At 38.0% G+C, this 24,828-nt stretch overlaps 1 protein-coding gene across 5 annotated transcripts in view; it reads left to right on the top strand.

The window, feature by feature from the left end:
* The window catches only part of HHAT (hedgehog acyltransferase), a 157,053-nt gene that overhangs the window by 71,756 nt on the left and 60,469 nt on the right, over positions 1–24,828 (top strand). For all 5 annotated transcript variants that reach the window (XR_001553866.2, XM_032443397.1, XM_015857403.2 and 2 more), the window contains exon 10: positions 19,284–19,485. Coding sequence is in view for 4 of the 5 variants with exons in the window: in XM_032443397.1 (XP_032299288.1) it covers positions 19,284–19,485 (202 nt within the window). In the remaining variant the exon portion in view is untranslated. The remainder of the gene's footprint in view (positions 1–19,283; positions 19,486–24,828) is intronic.

The following is a 24,828-nucleotide window of genomic DNA, read 5'->3' as shown; positions in this document are numbered from 1 at the left end:
TCAGGGTTGAATAAGCAACAGTGGCAAACCAATTCCATCCTAGTGCTCCTGCTTGTTCCATCATTTGTTTGGGTGATTACTCCTGCCTGCTTGAGGGGAATGCTTGGGACAGGGCCAGCAACTGGTGCCAGCACAGTAACCTTTGTGCTCTTTCCTGAATGTCTGTTGCTAGTAAGCATGAAACACCCCTGTGTAGTCCATTTGACTCTTCTAGAGTTTATTTGTTTTTTTCCTTTTTGTTGCTTCCCGTTATGCAGTAATTCTTATTGCAGTGGGGATGCTGATTTATTTTTATTTCTGAGGGTTGATGGCATGAACACACTTCCCTATTTTGTGTTCTTGCAGCTAGTGATCATCACCATTTCTTCAACTGTTTTCCTTCAGCTTGACAACAGCAAAAAAAGACATTTGAAATACTACATTACCTGTGCAGTTGATTTGCAGAAATCAAACTCTATATTCCAGGAGATGTAGAGTAGCACCATACATAACGCTGGGTGCAAGGGGAATCACTCCTCCTGTCTTGCACACAAGCATGCAGAATCATTACATATTTCAAAACCAAGCTCATACATATTCAACAAATCTACAGGAACTCATCTACATATTCTGTTTTTTTCCAAGAAATTATTTACATAATGTCCCTCCTTCTGGCGCATGCGTTGTAGCCTCCTCTGGTGGTCACTGGATGAAGGCTTGACATCTTCCCCATCTGGTGGTCGTTCGTGGATGAAGTCAGTAGTCTTCATCACTGTGTACTTCTAACCCTTGTCCCAGTTTAAAGCATTCCCCTTACCTGACATGCAGTCCAACTACTGGTATAAGAAAAGGGAAAGAAATCGATATTGAGGTCTTTACCTGCTCCCTAGGTAACTGTGAACACTTGAAGTTTTTGTGTTATATATCAAACAGTGATGAAAGATGCTTGTATTTAAGGTGAACAGCCCTTCCAGTGGACCATGTTGTGAAGCATTTATGCAACTTCAGCGTATGTTTCACTGTAATTATTCTTTCTTTTATTAAAAAATAACAACAACAAAACATCTGTGAATGTATACTGTAAATGGAGGTACAACTTATATGTCTTGTTCTAGATTTAGGTTTCTTAGATTGAATATTCTGTTTTTCCATGTGTTTACATGAAATAGATACCTGAAATTTTAAACATTGAAATTAGTAGGTTATTTCTATTGATATTTGCAAGTTAAATACATTTTTGTCCAATCAAATCTTTCTGATACAATACCAACATTTTCTAACATCTTACTTGCTGTGTGTATATGTATTAGAATAGAATTACAGAAAACAAAATACAGTAATTTTGACTTTAAGGATAAAAACCCAAAACATTTATACGGTGTTTAAATGATATGTGAAAAAGAATTCTAGACACCCAGACATTGTGTTGGAGAAGAGAAGGTTGCGGGGTGACCTCATTGCAGCCTTTCAGTACCTGAAGGGAACTTACTCCCAGGAGGGGAGTAAACTCTTCGAAAGGGCTGATAATAGCAGGACTAGGGGAAATGGTTTTAAGTTGAAGGAGGGAAGATTTAGGTTGGATGTTAGGGGAAAGTTCTTTACTAGAAGGGTGGTTAGGTCCTGGAACAGGCTGCCCAGTGAGGTTGTGGATGCCCCGTCCTTGGAGGTGTTCAAGACCAGGCTGGAAGGGGGCCTGGGCAACCTGATCTAGTAAAGGTGTATGTTTGGTGGCCCTGCTAGGCAGGGGGGTTGGAACTACATGATCCTTGAGGTCCCTTCCAACCTGGGTAATTCTGTGATTCTGTGATTGTCTTCTAATGTCTCCTTGCTGTCAGTCCCAAGTTTTGCCTGAGATTTTCAATGGATTTGAGGACTTTTCTTTTGAAAGAAAAGGAAACCAAAAATCTGAAAAAAATCTTGAAAACTGCTTCTTTCTGTCATTGTACCTGGGTAGTCTTTTCTGCTGAAGTGCAGTTCCCCATGAAACTGTTTCTGTAGCTTCTGCTGGCCAGTCTCTCTCTGCCTTTTACATTCATTCAACTTTTTCAGTGTCACCTTTTCCATTCAGTCTACTTAAGGTTTTGGAATTGTGGGGGTAGCGGATGAGTTTATTGTCTGTTTCTAAAACATCTATTCATGATCTCTGCCTTTCTCTTTTTCTCATTCTCTGTCAGATGGTTGGTTTGGGTGTTTTTATTCTAGCCTTCAATCCTTTCTGCCAATCTTAATTCTTTTTCTTGCATCTTCAGATAGCCTCCTTAGTTCTGTGCTGCCCCTATCTAGCTGCTGCCTCAAAATAATTGTTAATGATGTTGATAAGCAACCAACAGTAGCAAGGATGGCCAGTAGTATCTGGAAGAGGTGCAGTATTATTGCTGGAGCATGGCACTGGGCCTGCCTTGGAAGTATTTGTTATTTCTTTGCATGCCTGTGGTGTTCACTGGAAAGTGTTCCTGTGTCTCACTGAACATTTCAGGGCCTCTCTAAAAATATGTGTTGAGCAATGTGTATGCATCTAATACATATGGAAACATTGTAAATGTACACTAGGCTCTATATGGTTCACAGGACCGATCACTGTTATTGCAGTGGATTGTTTGGGAGCAAGGTCTGTGTGTTTCACCATCAGAAGGTGCTTCACCCATTTGTCTCCCCTCTATTCCCTTCTCCAGGGTAAGTGTATAAGATTCAGTTGCAGACTATTAACAGTTGCCTTTCTTGCTGGAAGGGTAACTTGAAAGATGATCCTTACTGTCCCTCCAGTGCATTGACTGAGGCTGTTGGCAACCTCCTTGTCATCTTTTATTTCCCCCCTGATGACCCAGTATGTTCATAGGCTGTCATTATTCAGTGTTCCATATTTGAAGCTGGCATGCCTATTTATATAGATATTTACAGAAGCATAATGGTTAATATAATAAGCGATTTCCTTCTTTAATGCAAAGCACCAGCTCATGCAAATGAAGTTTCAGGGGAAGGAAGGGCACAATTTGGAACTGGATTCTAGAGCAATTCTGCTTGATTTCATAGTTCTCCCCCCATCCCCACCCCAAGTTGCTATTTGTGCCAGGCAGATAGTCTACAGCTTAGCTATTTTTCACTGCACAGTACTGTGTGCCCTTGAAACAGTATTGCTATGTTCACACTTCTCTGTCTTTTTTAACCTGCATGGTTGAGAAGCTTTCATTATTCCTAGATAGATTGCCATAATGAGGGCTATGTCAAACAGTCCAGCTGGCATTAAGTATTGCTGTGCAATTTTTCACTTCTGCGGACTATTACTAACACATAAAAGCTGTTCAGCATTCTGTAAACTCTTGCCTTACTAAGTACTTATCAAGTTCAGGATTTGGACTCTGTGGAGCTCAGAGACCCAAGAGACTTCATTGTAGATGTGTAGATGGTGGAGAAGGGTCATCAGTCCCCTGTCTTCAAAGGCAGCAGGTCCTTCTGTGTGTTTAAAATTGAAAAGTGATTCTTTCAGGAGATGACTCTGTCTGACAGACAGCGTAGCCTGCAGTTGTGTAGTGTGCATCTACCCAAACCAAGAGTTGTAATAAAGGTACCACCTTGAACGCTTTATGCAGAGTAGAGTTCCTGAGGCCTGTGTGCTTCACTTGCAAATGCGCTTTGAAAAACGTACACAGTCTCTCTTCATGCCAAATTGTTGTGCTGTATTCTGTAAACATTTTCTCCTTTGTGGTGAGTGAAGAAAGTGCAGAGTATGTTGTTGGTGGTTTTAATAGATAAAGGCACTCAGGTACTGTAGTGATGGGGATACAATAAGCATTTTTATGGGACAAGAAAGAATGAGCTTTGACAACCCCCGGCTGTTCAAATAAAATACAGAACGTTGACAATGCCTGAAAATAACTTCAAAATAAACAAAAATCTTTTGAGTATTGTTTTGAGTAGATACACTGTTCTTGATCGTGTATGACATGCGGTGAATAAGCAGTATATTACTATGACATCCAATATAACTTTCTTGTCCAAGTGAGATAAGTAGAAAGAATACATTTTGTATTCATAACCTGCACAATTATGAGAGATCTTCTTTTGTTTACCTATTTGTCTGCTTTGCTATGAATTTTCCAGCATCTGTTTCACTCATTGTACAGGAAGCTTTACTGAACCCCAGGTAGAGAATGTGAACTGACTGCACCTTATTAGATCAGACTGCATATTCTAAAGATGTTTTCTTATTCATTTAAAGAATAATAGTAACCTGTCCATTTACCTAACTTGAAAGCAGTGCCCATTTGCAAGTACGCTGATGAAAAGAATGTCTTTTCTAAAAAGTCATTAGAAACCAAAGATAATCTTTAACATCAGACTTGTCAGTACAGACTTGGTATGCAAACTGAAGGGTCTAGACAGTAAGAGCTATTAGCTATGTGCTTCCTGTGTGTTCTTTCACCCATAAAGAGATCTGTATTTGTACATTGGTAATAATGACAATTCATACTTAAATTACTTCACAATTTCAAGGAGCTGCACCTGTTTTAATTAGCAAGTCTCACCTTGCTTCCAGTCATCTCATTCTAACTGAGTCAGAACACATTACTGCTTGGCATGCAGTGTTTCAGGATAATCAACTTCCAGCTTACAACAGTCTGAAGTCTGTTCTTTCTAGTGTACAAGCAGCTTTTAATACTTACATGTGGCAAGGTCACTTGCATTTGAATAATTGTGATATAATTTGAAAGCAGTTATTATGTCAGTAGTAAAATCATTTACACCATTATCAGTCAAATGTAAATTTATAAGATACTCTTGATTTCTGTCTCTCATTCCTTCTTCAGCTCTGCTTTAACTTTCATTTTAGTTGCAAAGAAGAAAAAGATACTAAAAAAGAACAGAAAGCAAAGTTGGGATTTTTTTTTCTTCTGCAATTCATTTCCATATATACTTTTAATGATCCTTTTTGCAATTTCAAAAACATTCTGGTGTAAAACAAGCGGTAGGGTATTTGCAAATGGTGCCTGCATAGTTAGCTAGCTAGATCCTAATCTGTCCTCACTTTGAAGTACGTTTGTTCAAACACTTGGCTATTAGATTCATCTGATTCCAGTGAAGTGCTGTAGAGCTTAAAACTTCGGATCTCCTTAAAATGCTTTGGGGAGTTTGTTTAGGGAAGTTTTATCTGTTGTTACTGTCTGTATTATGGTGACTTAAGAAAGCCTAGAATATGGAAATGGACATGTCAAGCAATTATTTTTGTACAATATTGTAGCTGTTGGTCACATGTGACAACTTCAGTGTTTTGAATACTTGATCGTCTCCTGCCAGCAACAAATAATAAATAAGAGATGCCTATTCATGCCTACCTTTTTATTCATCTAGTGCTGTCAGTAAAACATTCTTGTCATTCCTCTCTGTCCTATTTCTCTCACACATGCATGCAAGAATCCATATGGAGTTAGTGGGATAATAAGGTGTGAGCCTTGCTGTGCTCATTTGTGCTTTAAAAATCCCTGTACAGTGTTACCTGTCAGTAAGCTATTAAGTGTTCCTCAGATGTGAAGACAGGATAGTAAAGTAAAATCCTACCCGGTGCTCGTTGGTTCCCTGCTAAAGCAAAAAATATGGTAAGTATTGAGCCAGATATGGTTTGCGGTGAGGATGAAAGAGCCGCACCATGTATGACACAATTTCATCCTGGTTTGTGATGTTTTGGGGAGGTGGGAATGGGAGAGCTGAATACTTTACACAAAGTGTCGAGTCAGTCTGTGTGGTTTAGATTTTGTGAAAGGTGATTGTATGGCAGTGCAGCAACTAAGTGACAAATCTGCAACATGGAGAATGTTGGAAGAAATACTTTGTGCAGTTCAGGAGTCTGTGAGATACAGAAGTAATGAGCATTCGTTATTTACTTGGAAAGAAGATGAATATATAAATTGAAACCTTTCTGGATTGCTTTAAAATGTTTGAATTCTATTTGCTATTTTAAAACATGCCACATTTTAAGCATGTACGTAATTTCCCAACTAAGCAAATCAGTTATGTCTTTGCCTAGCATAGGATCATTAGGATTTAATTTCTTGACTATAGAATCACAGAACTCGCCTTGTCATCTGCATGTGCACAATGGCTTTCAGAAGCAGTAACAGGAGAACTGTGTTTGTACTATAATGATTTAGTCTGAACTGGCAAAATGTGGCTAAAACTGATTAGATCTGAGTGGCAGTGTCAGCTAGAAAACTCTGAAGCACTGACAGCGTAGGCTTATCTTAGATATAAGGCATTCTGTAGACTCTGCTGCCTGAATTTGAACCTATCTGCAGACAATATTTATAGGTCTAACCAGTCTGTGTGATAGCACTGATCCTTGCAGAACCTTTGTAGAGGAAGAGGTCCTTTGCTGCTTTATTTGTTATCAGAAAGAGTTTAGAAAGAGAACACTTCTGTTTGCTTGCTTTCTAGCAGAAGTCTTGATGACCAGACTGGAAGTGGTACTGAAACAATGCTGAAATTTTGATTGAAGTATTGTGCTTCAGTGTGAACTGGAATTGGTTGCTGTTTACATACCTCATAAGAAACAGAAGATGCGGTCGGTTTGTTCAGCTTATTGCACTAGATGCAAAAAGCCCCAAGGAGCAGGAAGCAAGCCTACATGGTGTAAGGCCTCTTTTCCAGTAAGTGAACAATAAGCAATAGATTTGTGTCATACCAACCAGAATCTTCCTGCAATAGCTTAAGTAGCATTAGATTTTTTCAGTCATTAGGTTCCCTTCCCTTTCTTCTTTTTCTTCTCATGTACTTTCTTAGTTTTTGGGCTATACAGAAACTATGTGATACATATTTTGTTCACAAAAGCAAAAATTTTTCATAAAGGCATTTTATTGACAATCCTATCTTTCAATAATTCTTTAAATGGAGCCATATGCGTTAGTTTTCTAGTGCTTTTTCTTTTAAAAATGAAAAATCGTAATGAATGTGTCTGAAGGTAGAAGATGGGGAAGAATACCATTGCTGTTGATTTGAACTCTACTACTCAGCAAAACAAGAGCTGCAAAAATCACAATAAGGCTTCCTTCACAGAATGAATTGATATTGAATATTGACCTCTACTAAGAAGGTTAAAAAGTGCTGTATGGAAAGAAAGACCAGGTTTCTTGCTCATATTTAGCTGACAAATTTGTTTTACCATGATCCTGTCAATCACAGGGATTATGAGTTTTAAGAAATAGATGTTTCAGAACTAGAGTTAGCTATAAAAGTTCAAATTTTGTATTTTAAATTTGACTACAGTCACTTTCATCCACTCTGCTCACAGGATAACAAGAGATAAGAGTCACCTCATGCTCTGAATAGTAGTGATGCTCCCTAAAATCCTCAGCCTTCTTCTGCCAGTACCAGATGCTTTAAAGGCTTTAATATCAGCTGTTACAATTGGCTTTATTCTGTCCCCTATAGCTTTAAAGGGATGTCGGAGCTCACTTAAATGAGATTGTGATCGTATCCTTTGACTTCCAGCCTTGCTGCTTCCTCATCATGCCAGGCAGGAGCAGAAAATAGTTACCTGCTGGGATCTCAGGAGCAGCACCAGCAGCTTGTGCTTTGTGGCTCAGAGGGGAGGTGATGAGAGAGAGAGGGAACAGCGATGTGAGAGGAATTACTTCCACTGGCATTGTCATATGCTCAGCTTATCCTATGAAGGCAAAGAAGGACAAAGCCTGGTGGCTATATGTTGGTTTTTTTAAGCAAAATTTGAGTTTAACTAAGCTTATTTAAGCTTAGATGCAATGTTAGGTCTGTACATGTAATGAGAAAAGGATTTAACTGGCATGCTTGATGTTAAGAACTGCAGTTCAGCTTTTTTTGAACTATGTTTTCTTGGTGGTTTCTCTGGGTTGTGGAGATAATTTCTTCTCAATCAATAAGCAAATGAAAATATCAGTAGATCTTAAAAGTATAGTAAGAGTTCTCATACAGGAGTGTGTAAAAGATTAAAACTGAACAGCCAGATCATAATTACATGTGGCCGTTCTGCCCAGCATACAAGAACATCATTGCATCTTGAATGTGAAATCAGCTTTTCTATACTAAAGATATTTTTTTTAATGTAGGAAACATTATTCCCTAGATTAAAATGGAAATCCTTTAATGCATATGCTCCGGAAATTGAACAAACTGAAATAACATTTTATTCAAATTGGAAAAATATCTGTCAAGTTACTCTGCTAAATTCAATCTGCAAATTAAGTTAGTGATGAAAGAATTTATTTCTCTCTTGCTGCTTTACTAAATTTATGTTCCACACAACATGCAGGCATCCAGCTGAAACACAATTGTGAATGTGTGCAGAAAAATATATATATACAAACACACAACTATTCAGTATTTCTTCCTCTTGAAATAACAGTGAGTTGTAGCATCATCTCTTTAACTACGAGAGGGTCAGGAAATCTTCCTGAAGCAATTGTGTTTTTATGCATTATAGATGTAGAGCAGAGAAGGCTCAGTGCCAAAGGAACCTGGCAAAGAAAGTTAGTACAGAACCCAGATCCTAATCCGTCTGATACTGATGGCAAAAATCTTACTGGCAGTAGAAGAAAATATAGACTGACCTTTTCTCCAAATAAACTGATCTTAGTTATTACTGTCTAAGAAATCACTTTGGTAATATTTTGGTGCATATGTGACAGCAAAGCACTTACATTTCCCCTTTTCCTTAGGGACAGTGTAGCAATCATTGCATCTTAGTGAATCTGCTCTAAACTTTCATATTACTGTATTTTATTCCTTTCCAACAATGTTTATGTGTGTGGGACAGATTGAAGCCTGAGACTATCATGGAAAAGTTGCCTTAGGACAGACGGTGATGAAGAGAGGGTGGACTGGGCTGCTGCTTTAAGTCTGTTCAGTTTCTAGATAAAAGTGGGAAGCACTACTGAAGAAGGCTAGCATCAGTAATAATGAAATGAGTGAACAAGTAAAAATGATGTAGTATCATATTATGGCTACTCACATCTCCATTAGTTCTCGGTTAACATTAGCGAATAGCACTGTAGACAAAGATAAACTTAATCAATCTATTCACATTGTAAACTGGAAATGTTCTAGGACATTGTCAACACACTTGACACAAGACAATTTTACTTGACCTTGTGTTATGCATGAATTCAGTCCATATGGTTATGTTCTGCCACTGTAATTCCTGTAATTGAGAATCATGGCAAGCTGAAAAGCAGGGGGAGGATAGGAGACTTCTGCTTTAGTTGGCTGAGTATTTCTAGTCTACTTTCTAGTCTACTGCAAAGAAAAATCAAACAGATGATGCACTTACAAAGGTGCACTTGAAATTGATGTTCCCTTTCATTACATCTTAGATTTTGGTCTCAGCTGGGAACTGAAACCTTGCTCTGGTGTAAATGCTGTAGCCCTACTTCCTTGTTGCTGAAGTGACCTGTCTGTGGGAGGGCAAAGTGCTCCTGAAGCCAAATGTCCTGCATAGCTGGGAAGCAGAAAGGCCTGGACAGCATTGTTTTGCTTCTCACTCCTCACTCCCCACATACTTGTGCAAGTGTTCATTCAGGACAGGGAAATACAATTGCCCAGTCTTGGTGTGATGGTGGGAAACCAACGGCAGACAGCAGCGGTTGCTGCTGTCTCCTAGTTGAGGCTACGGTCAAGCATGAGTGCTCCTTTTCCATTTTGTGACTCCTATGACTTGTGGATGCGTTTGGTGTGGTAGGAAGTTGTCAGTTCATGTGTGTTCTTCCGACTTTGTCATCTTTACTGCCATCAAACAAAGTTATGCTAGAATAGAAGCATTTTGTGCTGATACTCTCCCAGATGTGGAGCTTACAGCCCTGATTTTGAAATTCATTCAAAATCTAAATCTAAAATTGAAGCAAGAAAGTTGGTCCATAACAAAAGAAAAAAGTACATTACAGTTTTCCAGGCTTATAATTAGTTCTCTATTGTAATGGTCTTACATGGAAAACAGTCCTAGTAATGCACACTCAATATGCAATTTACATTTCTCTGGGCGTGAAGAAGTGAAACCATTATTGAATTTCATGGTTTGTTTTAATACTTCATTGAATGTTCTGTGAATTCTTCTGTTTTAGAGCTAAACCAAACCTCCTTTCAAGCACGCCATTATGCACTTTAGATTATTGCTGAAACCTTAGCTGACAGATTTGATTATAATTGAGGTTTATCAGGTAAGACAGACCAGTCTGTTGTTACTGTTTCAATTTAACTCCTTGAATCCACACATTATTTCTTAACTGTTTAGCCTCCTGCATCAAGGATGGAGTGAGTACAAATCTGCTCCAAAGCACTACTGGGAATTCAGGTTAGGCAGTTCCCAAGCTAGGTGGGTGGGGTTTTTTTGCTCCTGTTTGCATCCCCTGGCTTTGGAAGAAATAAGTGGTTGCCCTTTGCGGTTTATTGAAATCTTCATGAAGCAGAAAATAGGAAACAAAATTGCTTTTGGTCCAATGTGTGAAACAATTGCTTCAGTGCGCATCTTCCAGAAGATGCACCAACTGTGATGCTGATGACAAGTCCTAATAACCTTTAACTCATTTTCCATCTTTTCTGTGCTTGGACTTCACTACAAAAATAAGTTCTGTTGATTCATTGTCTTTGGAGTTTTCAGTGGAGATCAGTGCGGAGATTATGAAATGTTTTATCAATCATTATTAGTTCTCTTTTGTAACAACAGAATTCCTTTAGGCAACTGGAAAGATATGCAACTAAGTGTTTTAGAACGGTAAGATGTATAGAATATCTTCTACCTACATTTCTGTCATATCCCAGCTGCTGTTTATTCCCCACAGAGTTTTACTGTTCTTTCTTCTTTAACTGCAAGTTTTTGTTTTTGTTTCCTTGCCTTTCCCTGTTTTTAGTTATATGTACATTTAATTTCCTGTCTGTAGCTAAAGTGTTTCTGACTGAAATGTATCACCTTTGCATTGGGATGATTTGTTGCTATGTGTTGAATTTTTCTTGATTTGTTCAGCTCTGTTGCCCTGTCAGCTCCTGATTTCACAGGAACCGATGCTTCCCCCTTAAGTCTGTGTCTGGATTGAGCCATGTTCCAGGCTGGGTTGGAAAGAGTGTGACTATGCTTTCTTTACAAATTAGAATTAGATCATTATTTAAGGATACCACTTCAAGAAAAGTAAATATTTTATTTCACTCTTGATTAAATTTGATTTCTGTTCTCATTTATGTAACAATTAGGCAGTGTTGATTTGTTACAGTAAATAGAGGCTGAGCTGTACATCAGAGGGGATTTCACTCTCTTGCTGTTTAAAGTGTTTCTGACACAGACTGTAGAGTGTCTAAGAGTCCTTTGGTGTGGAAGTTGCTATATAATAATAATTTAAAGTAATTGCAGCTCTGTTTGGACATCTCAGTGCCTTGGCTGTATTTTGTACATAGTCTTTTCCCAGCACTGTAGGCAGTATATTCAAAGAAATGTGACCGCGAGGGAATTACTTAGCTTGGAATGATGTCAGAAGCCTAGCTCTTAAACTGGTGCACACGTAACTTGGAGGTATGTATAGCACTACTTCGTATTTAGGTAGGTACATTGATATTCAGCATATTTCCTGCAATATTTAAGCAATGTCTATTCTATATTTCTGTTTTACAATGATTACATGCCTTTACTTTCTTTCAGTAATGTTTTTGAAGAATATTGTGTTCACTCTGGGTTATTGAATGAAGATGGTAAGACCTAATAGTCTACACTGACTTTGGGGCTTTTAGTCTCAAACATTATTCTGGCTTCAAAATGATTTGTATTTCTGTTGCACCGGGTGAAAGTTTTCTGAAGCCTTGGTTACTGCTTGTCTGTATAGCCCAGAAAGGCAAAGGCATCGTGTGGTTTTGTGAAACTACTGTGTGGTCTGTGGATACTGCCATGCATGTGTACAAGGTGATAGATAGATCCAGAAGAATCATCAAGCTCCCACGAAGGAATGATGATTAAACAATCTTTTCTGTTACTTAGCAAATTGCCGTGTGCTGTCAAACTTGTTCACCTTGTCTCTAAGCGGAAATATCTTAATGAGGAAAATAATATAGTTTCTACTGTAATGACGACATGTCGTGCACTCTTTTGGCAGAGGCATACCGGGAAAGGTAGCTGTTAAGCTCACATTGATGAGTGTGTTTTAGACGTCTGAATCTAAAGATGTGGGTGTATCCACACTTTGATGTACCTGGCATGCTAAAATTAGCAGGATGGCTGAATGGCTTCTACTTAAACCTGTGGAAAAGTGGTTTTGTAAGCGAGGGAGAAAAATGTAGCACTTCATTTTTGGCATGGTCAGAGCAGCAAATGATGTGTACTTAACAGCTTTTCACTAACTGAACACAAATAGTTTAATATGGGCAGACATGCACAGGAGGAGAAAACACTGGAATTTGTTTCTGTTATTGTAACTGTCACTGAAAACTGCTGTAAAATATCATGATGAGAATGCAATGAGAAGGGAGATGACAAAAGAAAAGACTTGCTGCAAAGGAAAGTTAAGCCCATGCAATCTCTGGTGCAGATTTGCACAGCACTGAATTTTGAGGTGGGACCCAGTGCCACCATCAGAAGTCAAGAAACTTACTCATCAAGAAAAGAGAAAAAAACAGTTATTTTGTTAGGAGTGTTTATTGTACATTTCATCTAATGATTCTTTAGCACACAGGGAGTAACTGCTGCCGTAGTGACCAGGGCTGGGATCCCTGCATGCTACTGCCCTGGCCAGACTTGATTTTTCTTGCATACTCACTCTCCAAATCTCATTTTCTTTCCTGCCTGGTGGCAGCCTGGTAACAAGCAGCTGGAGCACTCCTCTGGGAGATGAGATATGTTGTTCTCCTTGGCAAGGAGCCTGACCTCTGCTGTTTTATAAGCAAAGAGTGACAGCGCTATTAATAGGTTCCTCTTCCAGCCAGGTTGCAGGGGTAGTATAGTCTGATAGCTGCGCTTCCTGCTGAGCTGGGATATTACTGGCACATGGTAGGTGTATTGTGAGCATAAAGAATGAATTGGGCCCTGGGGGGAGAGGAGTTGCCAGAATGTCTTTGGGGAGCTCTACAGTCTGTGTGGGATGAGTCAGGAGGTGGCTGTTCCTGCCTTCTACCCAGCCACTGAGCCCATTTTGGCAATAGCAAATAACCTCCTACCATCAATAGAAAGAATGGAAGCTTGCTTGCAATCTTACAGTTCTTTGGTCTTGTGGAACCTGTCCCACTCCCACTGCAATCAGAGTTCATGAGTGAGTAGTTTTGTATTTGACTGCAAACAGGTGGTAGGCGGGGTTTTTTTTATTTCCTAGACACAGTTAAGGGAAAACTAAGCACAGCAGCCTACTGGTAATGAAACTCTTTCTATTAAAAGGAGGTATTATGATTTAGATTAAAATTTCATTTAAAGTAAATGAATCTCTTTGAAAGCATAAGCTTCCTTACAAGAGTGAATTCAAAATGATTTATTCAGTATTCCACAGTTATCCACCCTTTGACTTGTGAACTCAGTTTTTGTGTTCAGTCCAAGAGAAGAAGAATACATAAAATACTTTTCAGCTTTTAAATAGGAAACTGTGCACTTAGTCTTCAGTAGGGAACATAATAGCAACTGGAAAGTGAACTAAAATTCAGGTCATATCTATAAAGCTGTGTGTTCTTGCATGTGAATATCCTCATTAATGCTTTGTAAGCTAAATGGACTTAATTTCTCATTACGTGTTTTTGTGGTAATTTAGCAAGACATGCCTGGAGCCAATGTTAGCTTACTTTCTTTAAAGGGTCTCCATTTGTCAAGGTCTGTCTAAACACTGTATTCAACTGGTGAGGTGACAGAATCTCACAGGGATTAAAAAGCTTTGCCAGCAGCCCAAAACAGCACAAAACTATTAGATGATGCAAAAACAATGTAGTTTTCAGTAAGAACAAAGCTTACCTCTCCTTACCAAATGATACCAAATCCTCACTCCTCTTTCACCAAGTTATACTGTTGTGTTTTTTTTTATTTCAGGTAGAAATATGTGGGGCTCAGCTTTCAAAGTCTTGATTACAGGAGATACTTCTGTGATTTAAAACAGATTTATTCATGTTGGACCCAGTCTCATAAAGGCTTACAGATGTGCTGTACTTATCCACTCCACATAGCTCCACTGAAGTCACTGTCAGCTTGAATTGACAAAACAGAAATCTTAAGAGCTCACCCAGAAGTAAGAATTTGCAGAACAGTCCTGAGATCTTTTTTGTTGTGCTCTAGAGAAAAAGTTTAAAACAAATGATATAAAGCCATGGTAGGGAAACCTAAGATGAATAAAAAGATAAATAAGGGAAAGAAGCCAAGCCTCAGCTTTACAGGGAATTGCTGTCTGCTTGTCACCCTGTATCCTGCCATACTTTCATCTCTTTCACAGCGACAGTCCCTGGGAAGAGTTCAGAAGCAAAATGAACAGTAACTTGGTTATCTGAATTGTTTTCTCAGAATTGTTCAGGCTCGCTTGATTTTGTAACCAGTAATGAAGATCTTTCTGTTGACTTAAAGGGTCAGATTCTCCAGGTATCAGGATGTGGGGACGAAACTTTATACGCACACCTGCAGGTGGACACTCTCACTGTACAGAATTTAATGTGAAACGGAAAAATGTTTTATTGTTTTCCTAACTTCTGCTCTATTGGTTATGTGATTGTAACTCAGAAACTGCATGCTTAGAAATTTACAGAGGAATTGGATTTTTGAGCACCACTATTCCCAGAAATAAAATAAGAAGTTTGCAATTACAAGCAAATACACTCTTTTTTTTTTCTCCCTCTTCAAATTTACATTTCATGAAGTCAGTGTAAATCTGTCCAAGACCAATTGTATGGGAACTGTTGAATATAGCCTGAACCACCTGAGGCAAGAACTGAGTCAGCCCTGGGAGCACAGGTGAAGGCAATTCAGCTGTGTGACCAGAAGGGCTGGAGCCTGGCTGCCCCTCTCCTAGACCCCATTTAAGAGCTGACTGTCACTGGGGAAGGGTCTCTTTCTGGGAATTGCTTCTTTTGGAGTTTTCTGTTGTGAGGCTAGGACACGAGTGAGCATTTTGTTTATTATCTCTTTCCACTGTGATAATCTTTCTAATTATACAACATCCAAACCGTGCCACTCTGCTATATTTTTTTTATTGTACACTAATTCTAAAGAAGTGGGAAAGTGAAGTCTTGGACAGCATATATCTTGCTATGTGGCCTTAGTTCAGCAAGAAGTTTAAGCATGTGTTAAAGAAGGGCCCTGAACAGAATATTTGATTAAAGAAATGTCACTTTTAAATACCTTTGTTTTGGGGATTTTCATGATACCATTTACATAATTTATTCAATTCTCTAATGTTCATTTTGTGAGTGAGAATTAAGGTAAGTTGTGTAACTGGAACAGCTTGCGGGCTGTAAGTAAGCCGATTTAAGCTACTGTAAGTGGGAGTGAAAGTAAGATACTGGAGTATTAGAATACCCAGGCACAGTTGTGTTTTGTTTGCGAAAGTGATAATATGTTTAACAGCTTTTTGTTTGAAATCAAAATAGGGTGTGGAAACAAGTGAAAACTGATAGGATGTTTAGAAGGGGAAGCCTGAGAATGTAGGTTTTAGTAGTGTCAAGGGGCACTACTAAATCATTTATCAGAGGGATAAAGTACTTTTTACTATATAGATTCCTTTCAATATTTCATGGATCTTAAGAAGGGAACAGTTAATGTAAAATAAATTGGAGGGATTCCAGCAGTTACCATCCTCAGATCCACTTGCTTTAATGTCCTTTTCTCTTTGTAAAAATATTTCAGTACTTCATTTGTTTTTCTTTGGCTCACTGACCACCAAATAACTTGTTCAGTTTTCCTTCTGTGCATGAGAATTAAGTTAGAGTTGTTGCATATTGGCACCACATTTTTCAGATAAACCTGCCTTCTTTGCATGTCTGCAGTAAATGTGTACTCTGCTGATGAGCTGTTAAGAAATTCTGCTGCAAGGGGGGGTTCCTTTGAGTTGCGTTAGTCTGACACGAGGATCCTTGATTACTTTTACATGCTAGAAGTCCCTGACCTGTGGGTTTTGAGCTTCTCTGTGGATTTTCAGTGATTAGAGATGGAAATAGTCTTAAAAACTGCATGAAAGCCTCAAATGAGATATTTATGTAATGCTTCATGTGGCAGAGCAGATCAGCATGCTCTACAGTAACCTCTTCATATGTTTCACATCATAGTATAGAAAAGACACAGGATACACTGGAGATACACAGTGGTAATGATAGCAAAGAGAAAGCTGGCATATGTAGGATGTGAAATTATAGTAGCCATTGCCCCTTCAGCAATCTCTTCTCCACATCCTTTCCTCATCACAGATTTTGGTAGTGAACTGGATAACCAAAGAACTTACCTAATAAAATGTAAGAATCTCCTTTCCTCTGTGATTACTTCTTGTTCAGATCTCAGTTGTCTTCACTTATTGGGGATTCTGGATTCCACAGTGAATGTAAAGTCTTCACACTGTAAGAAGGAAGGGGTAGACATACTGGAAAAAGGGGTATTGGAGTTATTCATGTGTATCAAAGCATCCTCACCTGATTCCATTCTTAGAGCTGCCTTCTTGTATATTGTTGGATGTTTCATTTCACTCCAGGAAATGTCTTAGCTTGAAGATATTTCAGAAAATGCGCCTTCTAAAGAATTTTTCTTGTGCATTAGTTAGAGACGTAATTGTCATTTACAAGGCAATGTACTATGTCATGGTAGTGTTTCTTCTATCTTCTGGCTTAATAATTCTATTCACTGGTTTATTCTCCCTTTCATTTCATTTTTCTTTAGCATAAATATAGCTTTCTCTAATCAAATGAGTACTCTAATGTGTAAACACATGGAAAAAGAATTGAGAAATTAGATTCTAATTTGCCATGATGCTCAAAAAATATGGAAAATGCATTTTTGTAACACAAAGGACTCTTGTGATGGCAGGATAATTGTGGTTATATCAAGGAGCACAAAGGGGCTGTTGGAATGGGACCAGGGTCTGTCTTTGGCTGCACACTGCCTGAATTGCCTTCTTACTTGTACCCAGGCCTGTCCACCCAACACTTTGAATGGAGGTACATAACATGAGTACGAGGGGTGTGTGTGAGGTGGTGTACATAATTTTTCTGACGTCAAACCGAAGCTGGTTCTGTAATGTAATCATGGATTTTGCACATTTTTTTTTTCTGTGTGAATAATGTAAGGACATGCAGAACTGCTTTCGTACTGCTCAAGAAAAATGACTCAACATCCATCAGCCTCTTACTGACCTGAAAATTGCCAGTGGGTGCCCACCCAAGCAAAGACATGACCATGTATTCTGAAGGCAGTTGGTGGCCTTGTGACAAGAAGTGGCAGCCAGTCTGCATTCTATTTTCTTCTGGTAGCTGGAGGTAAGGGAGGGAGGCTTTGCTTTCTGCTTTGCATTTTTCCACCTGGCAAAGCAGCTGAATACTCACAGTAGCAGATGGAAAGGTCAAAATGTCAACAAAAATTTCATGGCTTCATTTGGCTTCTGTGCTTCTGCAGACAGTTCTTTACCAGGACAGCACAAGCAAATTTTCAATTGCACAAATGCCATGGGTCTTGCTAGGAGTAAAGACTTCAATGAACTTGAAGATTCACCAAGATTTGAATTAGTGCTGCTCAATTAACTAACTGCTGTTGTTAAACACTAAAAATCAGAAAGTAGCTTGTTTGTCTCTGCACAGTACCCTATAAGCCATTCAAAGCAATTTAAACTGACCTATGATTGCAAGCAAAAAAGCTGGCTTGTTGCTTGTGTCCATTCCTGGAGATGTCACTGCCTACTGAGGGCAGCTACAAAGATGCATTGTTGCCACCTGTGTTTTTTGTCTGTGTGACGTGAGAGGGCTAGGCCTGAGAAAAGAATAGGAAGGGGGAGAGAAGAAAAACACAATGTATATAAGAACTATTGACTTCAATTTCTATTTATTTTTGTATGTTTGACAAAAAAAGATCACACATTGATAATCATTATATATGTAATCAGATGTTCCCTGTAGCAGGTGGAGAGAACAAAATGTATTGATATTATGTTTAGAGAGAATTTGGAGCACTTGAAAGGGTTTGGTGGTTTTTGGTTTTTTTTAATGACTTTTCCATTTACATCTTAATTACTCTCATTACTTTATTTTGCCCTGATGCTGTATTTTATTTTCAAAGGTTAAAAACAAAGCACTCCATTAATTTCCCTTTACAATCTCTGAGCTAGTATCTATTTCTGAATGTAAAAACTGAAAACTAAAAACGTCAGTGGAAAAATAATTCCTTTAATTATCTTACCAAGTAGAAATAGTTTCACATATGACTAGGGTGCATTACGTCAAAGGAATTGTCATGGGCACTTCTCACAGAGCAGCTCCTCATTGCTGCTCATGGGCAGAGCTGTTGCCCAGTGAACTTCTTCAAAGTGTTGACAGGAATACGTAACTTTTACAAATAAAGGCTCAGCAGTGACCATGCCTCATTTTCTAGCTGGCAGAAGTGGATGTGGCCCTTTAGGCAGGTTGAAAGTGAATAACCCAGCAATCAGCATCAGCTCTTGGCATCCCATTGCTCCTTGTGTTCTAGTTGAACAAATACTGCTTTTCTGACACTTCTAAGCATTAATTAAAGACTGAGGTTCTGACTCCCGGAGTCAGTTTCAATCCAGATGCATAAATGCATGCTGTACTTTTTGCACAAGTAATTTTGGAGCAGGAGGATGGCATGTGTGCTGCAGAAGTCACTGGGCAAAAGTGATCCTGAGAGGGTAATGCGAGAACTGGATGGGAGGTATTTGCAGCTAATATAACTTTATTAAAAGATTAAAAAATAAAGAAATTAATCACTTCTAAAAATAAAAAATACATCCTTCCTTGTGTCTGCGTTTCTGAAAAATGTAAAACGTTATTGTTAGTTATGTCTACATATCACTTCATTTTTGTGCGTGCAAGTTGGCTTACAACTAGTTGTTTAAAAAGGCTGAATGTGCTGCTCACACTTTTGAGAATATAATTTCTCATATATGTTTGCATAATACAGAATTCTCTTGACTGCAAAATCATATTTTTGCCAAACAATATGGCTGCGTAGTCCTTGATGTAGTCTACAGCTTCGCAGAAGGTGGGACAGGCAGTGGAAATGGAGAATATCAGTTAGTCAAGTTTGTTTTTTTATATCGTGGAATAACTAAATTATTCTACAGTGGATGTGTTTGTTTTTCTGATTGTTCTGTGAAAGCCATAATAATGCTGCTTATCTGTCTTTTCATTTACAGGTACATTTATATTCCCATGGGAGGATCTCAGTCCAGTTTGCCAGGAATGCTCTTTTCCACTGCCCTCACTTTTGCCTTTGTAAGCTATTGGCATGGAGGACAGAGCTATCTGTGGTACTGGGGAGTACTTAATTGGCTTGGAGTGATTGTGGAAAATGGCGTCAAAAGGATACTTTCTGTTTCCATTATTCAAGACTTAATCGTAAGTTGAATCTCTCATTATTGTGTGTTCCTGTTTCCTAGCTCCATGCTTGTCTGTAATTCCTGGGTACTGGGTTTGTTTTAATCTGGATTAAAACTGGAGGTTAACAAATACAGAAACATTCCCTTTTCCATCCTCTTCCATTTGAGGTGGGCTGTGTAAGTAGAATTCTTCAAAAAAAGAACCAGGCAAACACTCAAATATGCATGGTCTTAAAAGCATTCTCTGCAATGCTAGTATAAGCAACTGCTTGTGACGTGTATGGTATAAAAAAGAAGGCAGTTTTAGAGCTTCAGTATTTGTATTCTGATTTCACTCAGGATGGCCTTAAAATATTCATCTTCACTAAGATTAGCAGTGTAATTTTCTAACCATGTGTTTCCTGGTCAAGTGTGTGTAGCAGCTGCGTGCATCTGGGAACAAATTTACTTTGGGAAATCTTAGGTCACCAAACAATCCAGAAAAGAGAGTATTGTTTTGTTTTGGAGACCTAGGATATTTTTATGTTACTTAGACATTTTACCTTCATTCACTTATGCTTTTCTCCATACATAGTGTTTGACATGCAGTCATATACAAAAAGCACTGCTTTACTTTGATAAACATTACAGTCTGTGTGTTTGCTTAGTATTTAATCCCAAATCTTCTAATAACTATCTGAAAGAATAAGTAATTCTTATGTCTTTTATACTTAGTAGAGATAAGGTGCTCAGAATTCATACTCTGTAATACTGTGCTGGCAGTGACTCACTCTTTAGTCTTGATGCTTAAATAATTGTTTGTTCTCCATCCCTATGTCATTACTTTTTCTGGGAGGCTGTGGCAGTTGATTCAGCTAAGTAATTTAGTAACCAGTGCTCATCACTGTGAATTTGGTGACTGTCTGGAAGCAGATTTTTTCCTTCCTGGAGAATGAGTTTGTCAGATCCATTAATTTGCCTTTTGAAGTGAAAAGGAGCTGCAGCATTTGACCAGCTGCATACACGGGTCTCTGGACTGGAGGTTTTCAGGCATCAAATGAGGAATGCATAACTGTAGGGGCTCTTTGTACTTGATGCCATTGTATAATCTAAAAGAATTCTTAATTACTTAAGTGCTTAAATACCATTAAAATGATAAAGACATGGCATTATGAAGGTGGGGTCATATGTGATGGATTAATTCTAAGTGTAGTTAACCAGTGCTGCCAATAAGGTTCATTTTTTGTATGGTTAATCCCCTAACAATGAACTAAGTGCGTTTTTCTCATCTCCCTTCTTAAAGTTCAGTTATAGAATTCAGGTGAATGGGGATAAAGAATATTTTTTTTAATCATGAAAAATAAGTTCAGTTTCAATTTGGTTTCATTCTTAAAGTTGAATCAATCACAAAGTATAGCAGTAATTAAAGAGAAGCTGCTTCTGTTATTCCCTACTGTGTCCTCTCCCTTCTCTTGCAAAAGATTTAGAAATCTAAATAGAGTGCATTTTATTCTTATCATTCACTGAATCCTGTGCTAAGAGTATGTATAAAAAGAATAGGACCCTGCATTTATTCAGATTTTATGGTAATTTAAATCTCAGTGTTTCAAACTTAGCACAGTGTGAGCAAATAACGCTTTTATAGCTTTAAATTCAGTCTGTCAGGTTTTAAATATCTTCTTAGACACACTGAACTGGAACAAAGAAAGAAGCACAAGCATTATTTATGAGGCGTAATACCAGCATATAAACAAATACTTACTGGAAACAGTGAGTTTGGACCTGAAACTGGTCATTCACACTGACTACAAAACAGTGCTTAGCTTCCTGATTTCAGCTTTGGAAGAGCTGTTTCACTTGCTTGTTGTTTTCTGCTCAAACTGTTTTGAACTTCAATGTGTTGAGAGTAGCTGTGAGAAGTTACCTGCAGATCATTTTGGGCTTAATGGAGGTTACTTGTTAGCTGAATACAGTAAAACTATTTCTCTTTATTAAAGCATTATATAGAGTATAACAATAAATGCTATGCATGGTGAGCTAGGCTATATATTATATATATTTTTTATATATATGCATTAAACTGGGGGAGTTTCACTGGATTTTTTTCAGGATATTTATTTTTTTCATGAGATATTTGAAACTATAAAGAGCAAAATAGTGTGTTTTTCCCACCAATTCAATATTAATTTCCTACAGATGTACAGAGATCCCAGTAGCAACTCAATTGAAATCAATGACAGAATTTGTATTGGCTTTTAATAAATAATGGGTAAATTTATGAAAGAAAATGCTAATGGCTGCCATTCTTCCAATGATTTCATTTTTTTCCCTCCTCCTTCTTAAAGGAAGCAAGATAGAAATCTATACCCGAAAATGTGACACCTTAGTTTGAAAATACATTTAAGATAATTTAAACTCTAAAATAGCTGGCAGTATCTTTAATGTAATGGATCTGGAAATTGTCCAAGCGAAGATGTAGCAAAGAGGATGAAGATGACAGATGGTTATAATTAACGTTTTAATTTCAGTTGAAACAGTAGCGTTTATTTTCTTGGTTGTTTCCTGGTAAAGTGAAAAGATGTCATTTGAATTTTTTTAATTGAGACATAAAGAGATCTCTTCTCATATTCCTGCTATAATGAATTCCTGGTGTAAAATATTATTCCTGGCTTTATTTAGATAGGACCTAAATGCACTGTCAGCATCTCACTTTGAAAAGCCAACTAATATTAAGCACTGCTTATTTTATAATGTTGTTTACTACCTTTGTACGTATATTGAGTTTTTAAACTGCAAAATATTTTGATTTCTAAATTTATATTTATTGCTGTGACACAGTCAACTGATTCAGGCATTTTCAGCCCACTATAAATTATTCGTAATAAATGATGCAATGAGTTTGCAGAGAACTGAAGTGAAACATGGAGAGGTACTTCATGGTTTGCCTGGCTTCAGCAGTTCTTTAGCACACGTTAGGCTTTGGTCTTTATTTAGCTTCATTTGCTGGAAAGAATATTTATAACACTGGTATACTAATCTCAGAAGCCTGTCTCACGTTTTCTCCTTTACTAATAACTTTGTGTAATTAATAAATATTTTTATTGCAACATGGTGATTCATTTAAATGACAGGCATTGCAACAGTGCTTTGTTTAGAATGTTCTTATGTGTTTGCTGTAGACTTCTGCTGAGTTTCCCTCTTTGCTGTCTGAGAATGTGCACTTATGTCAGGCAAGGTAGTTGAACAAAGTCCTTTAATCAGACTCAGATACTCTGTAGTGCTGAAATCTTTTTCTGAGTTTCAGTTATCACTCATGTCAAAACCCAGGCCAATGCATAGGGCTTGCTGTCACACTCTGAGGAGCAAAGAGCAGGCATCCTGCATTTCTAGAGCAAGTTATTAAATGTTCTTTACTAGCAGATGTTCTCTTGAGTCAAAATCAATGGAAGCTCCTTTCTCTTGATATGAGCAGAATGTCATGGCTGATTTGTGAACACTGGTTGTTAATGAATGGTACCTAGAACTAGGAAGCGGAGCTATCAAGGTGCTGCTCAGTGCTGAGCAGCTGAAAGGTGCATGTAGTTTGTTTGTTTTTTGCTTCCAGCTTTGCCAATAATCGTTCTGAGTCAAGAAATTCTAGCCATAATTCTACCTTGCTTGATTTTTTCTTCTTCCTTTCTCAATTCTTTTTTTTTATCTTCATGGCAGTGGATCGCAAAGCATTCAGAGAACCCTGCTAAAAATGCACAGACAGAAAGACACATACTTGCATTCTGACTCTGGTTTTCTTTGCTTGGGGAAGTTCTTTCTGTATGCTCAGTAATAATCTGATAAGTGTTGTTTTGCATTAGAGACAAGCATATACAGCGTGATACAAGCTTGAATGACGTAAGTGCCTGCAGCAGGATTACACAGATAGCATTCTATCATTTCCTACTTTCTGAGTATGAGCATTGCTTTTTTGTCAAGTCTGTGCAAGAAACATTATTTTTGATGCCATCAATGGCAACACTGCTGCGATTTTCCATCTGTCTTTAACCAGGTGATTGCTGCTCTGCTTCAGACAGCAATGTCAGCTGTGAACCCCATTATGTATTTTCCAGTTGTCATAACAAATATTTCTCCCATTCAGCATTATTTACTTCCTCTTCTGCTTTGGAGACATAGTTTTCTGATGCTCTAGTCATAATGCTGTTTGAGAAGTCAGTAAGTCATGTTACAGGTTGAAAAGAAGGTGATGCTGATAATGCAGTTCTTTTTTACTGTTATGTCAATATAGACTCCTTCTGTTATGGATAAAAAGAAAAAATGCACAAACAATAGATACTAGCATTATTGGAAAAAGAAGGTAAAGTGTCAAGGAGCAGTTGCAAGCTCTTGTCTTTCCACTGTGCCTTTCAGAACCATATGCAATAATGCACAGTATAACTGAGCCTCAGAATCTTGCAAGCTCTTAAATAAAGTCTGTATTTGCAGAGTTTATTGACTGTCTCCATGGGGATTATTAGTGTGTATTGCCAGTTGTTAATGGTTTCACAGTGGCAGTGCAGGAGGACCACAAGGGCAGGACCTCATGCAAAAATCTGCACTAATTATTAGAGAAGTTAGACCAGGTTCCAGTTTGGATGGAATTTAAAAGACAAAAACATCAAAATGTGGATGAGAGAGATGAGGGAGCCAGAACAGGCAGAATGGGAACTAAAGGGACAAAAGAAAGAACATCAACCTGCATGAGGAGGAGAATGCATGACTCTTGCAAACCATCCTCTGTGGTGGGAGCTAAGGCACATTTATAGAAATACATGCACTGCCATTACTTGGTTTGATTGCCTGCTTTAAGTGAAAAAAGAAAAAGCCAACCAAAAATGAGGATGGTCTGTTTTAGGTGCTGTTCATTTTGCACTTTTCACAAGCTGCCACTTTTCAATAAAAAAATGTTTGGGCAGGTTCTTTGAGGGTGATGGGGAAATACAGGAACAGGCACAGAAATTTACTTCTGCGTATGTCGAATTTCACACATGCATCTTTAAGTGCGGTGTGTACATTTGAGCTGGTAGGAGGCTTTCTTCAAACTGAAAGGGGTTTGGCTCTTTGCTGAGCGATGCTATAAATGTAGATCTTTTGGAATATCTAAAAATGAACTGGTTCCAGTGCAAGACAACATTTTGATGAGTGAATATTTAGTTAGGCATCAATAGAGAAGATGAGTATCTTTTCAAATACTATATATAGCAGTTATTTCTAAGTTCAGAAACAAATTCTATTTGTGAACATAGATCTTGACAGCTGCTCGATTTTAATTTTGTGGTCCTTTTTTTATAGAAATCACGTATTGTCAGTAGGGAATTACAGGTCATTTGCATCATCCTGTCTCAGAAAAAAA

This window comes from Coturnix japonica, chromosome 3, assembly GCF_001577835.2.
Source record: "Coturnix japonica isolate 7356 chromosome 3, Coturnix japonica 2.1, whole genome shotgun sequence".
Taxonomy (NCBI): domain Eukaryota; kingdom Metazoa; phylum Chordata; class Aves; order Galliformes; family Phasianidae; genus Coturnix; species Coturnix japonica.
The sequence above is the reverse complement of the archived record's forward strand: the minus strand, read 5'-3'. Positions and strand labels throughout refer to the sequence as shown.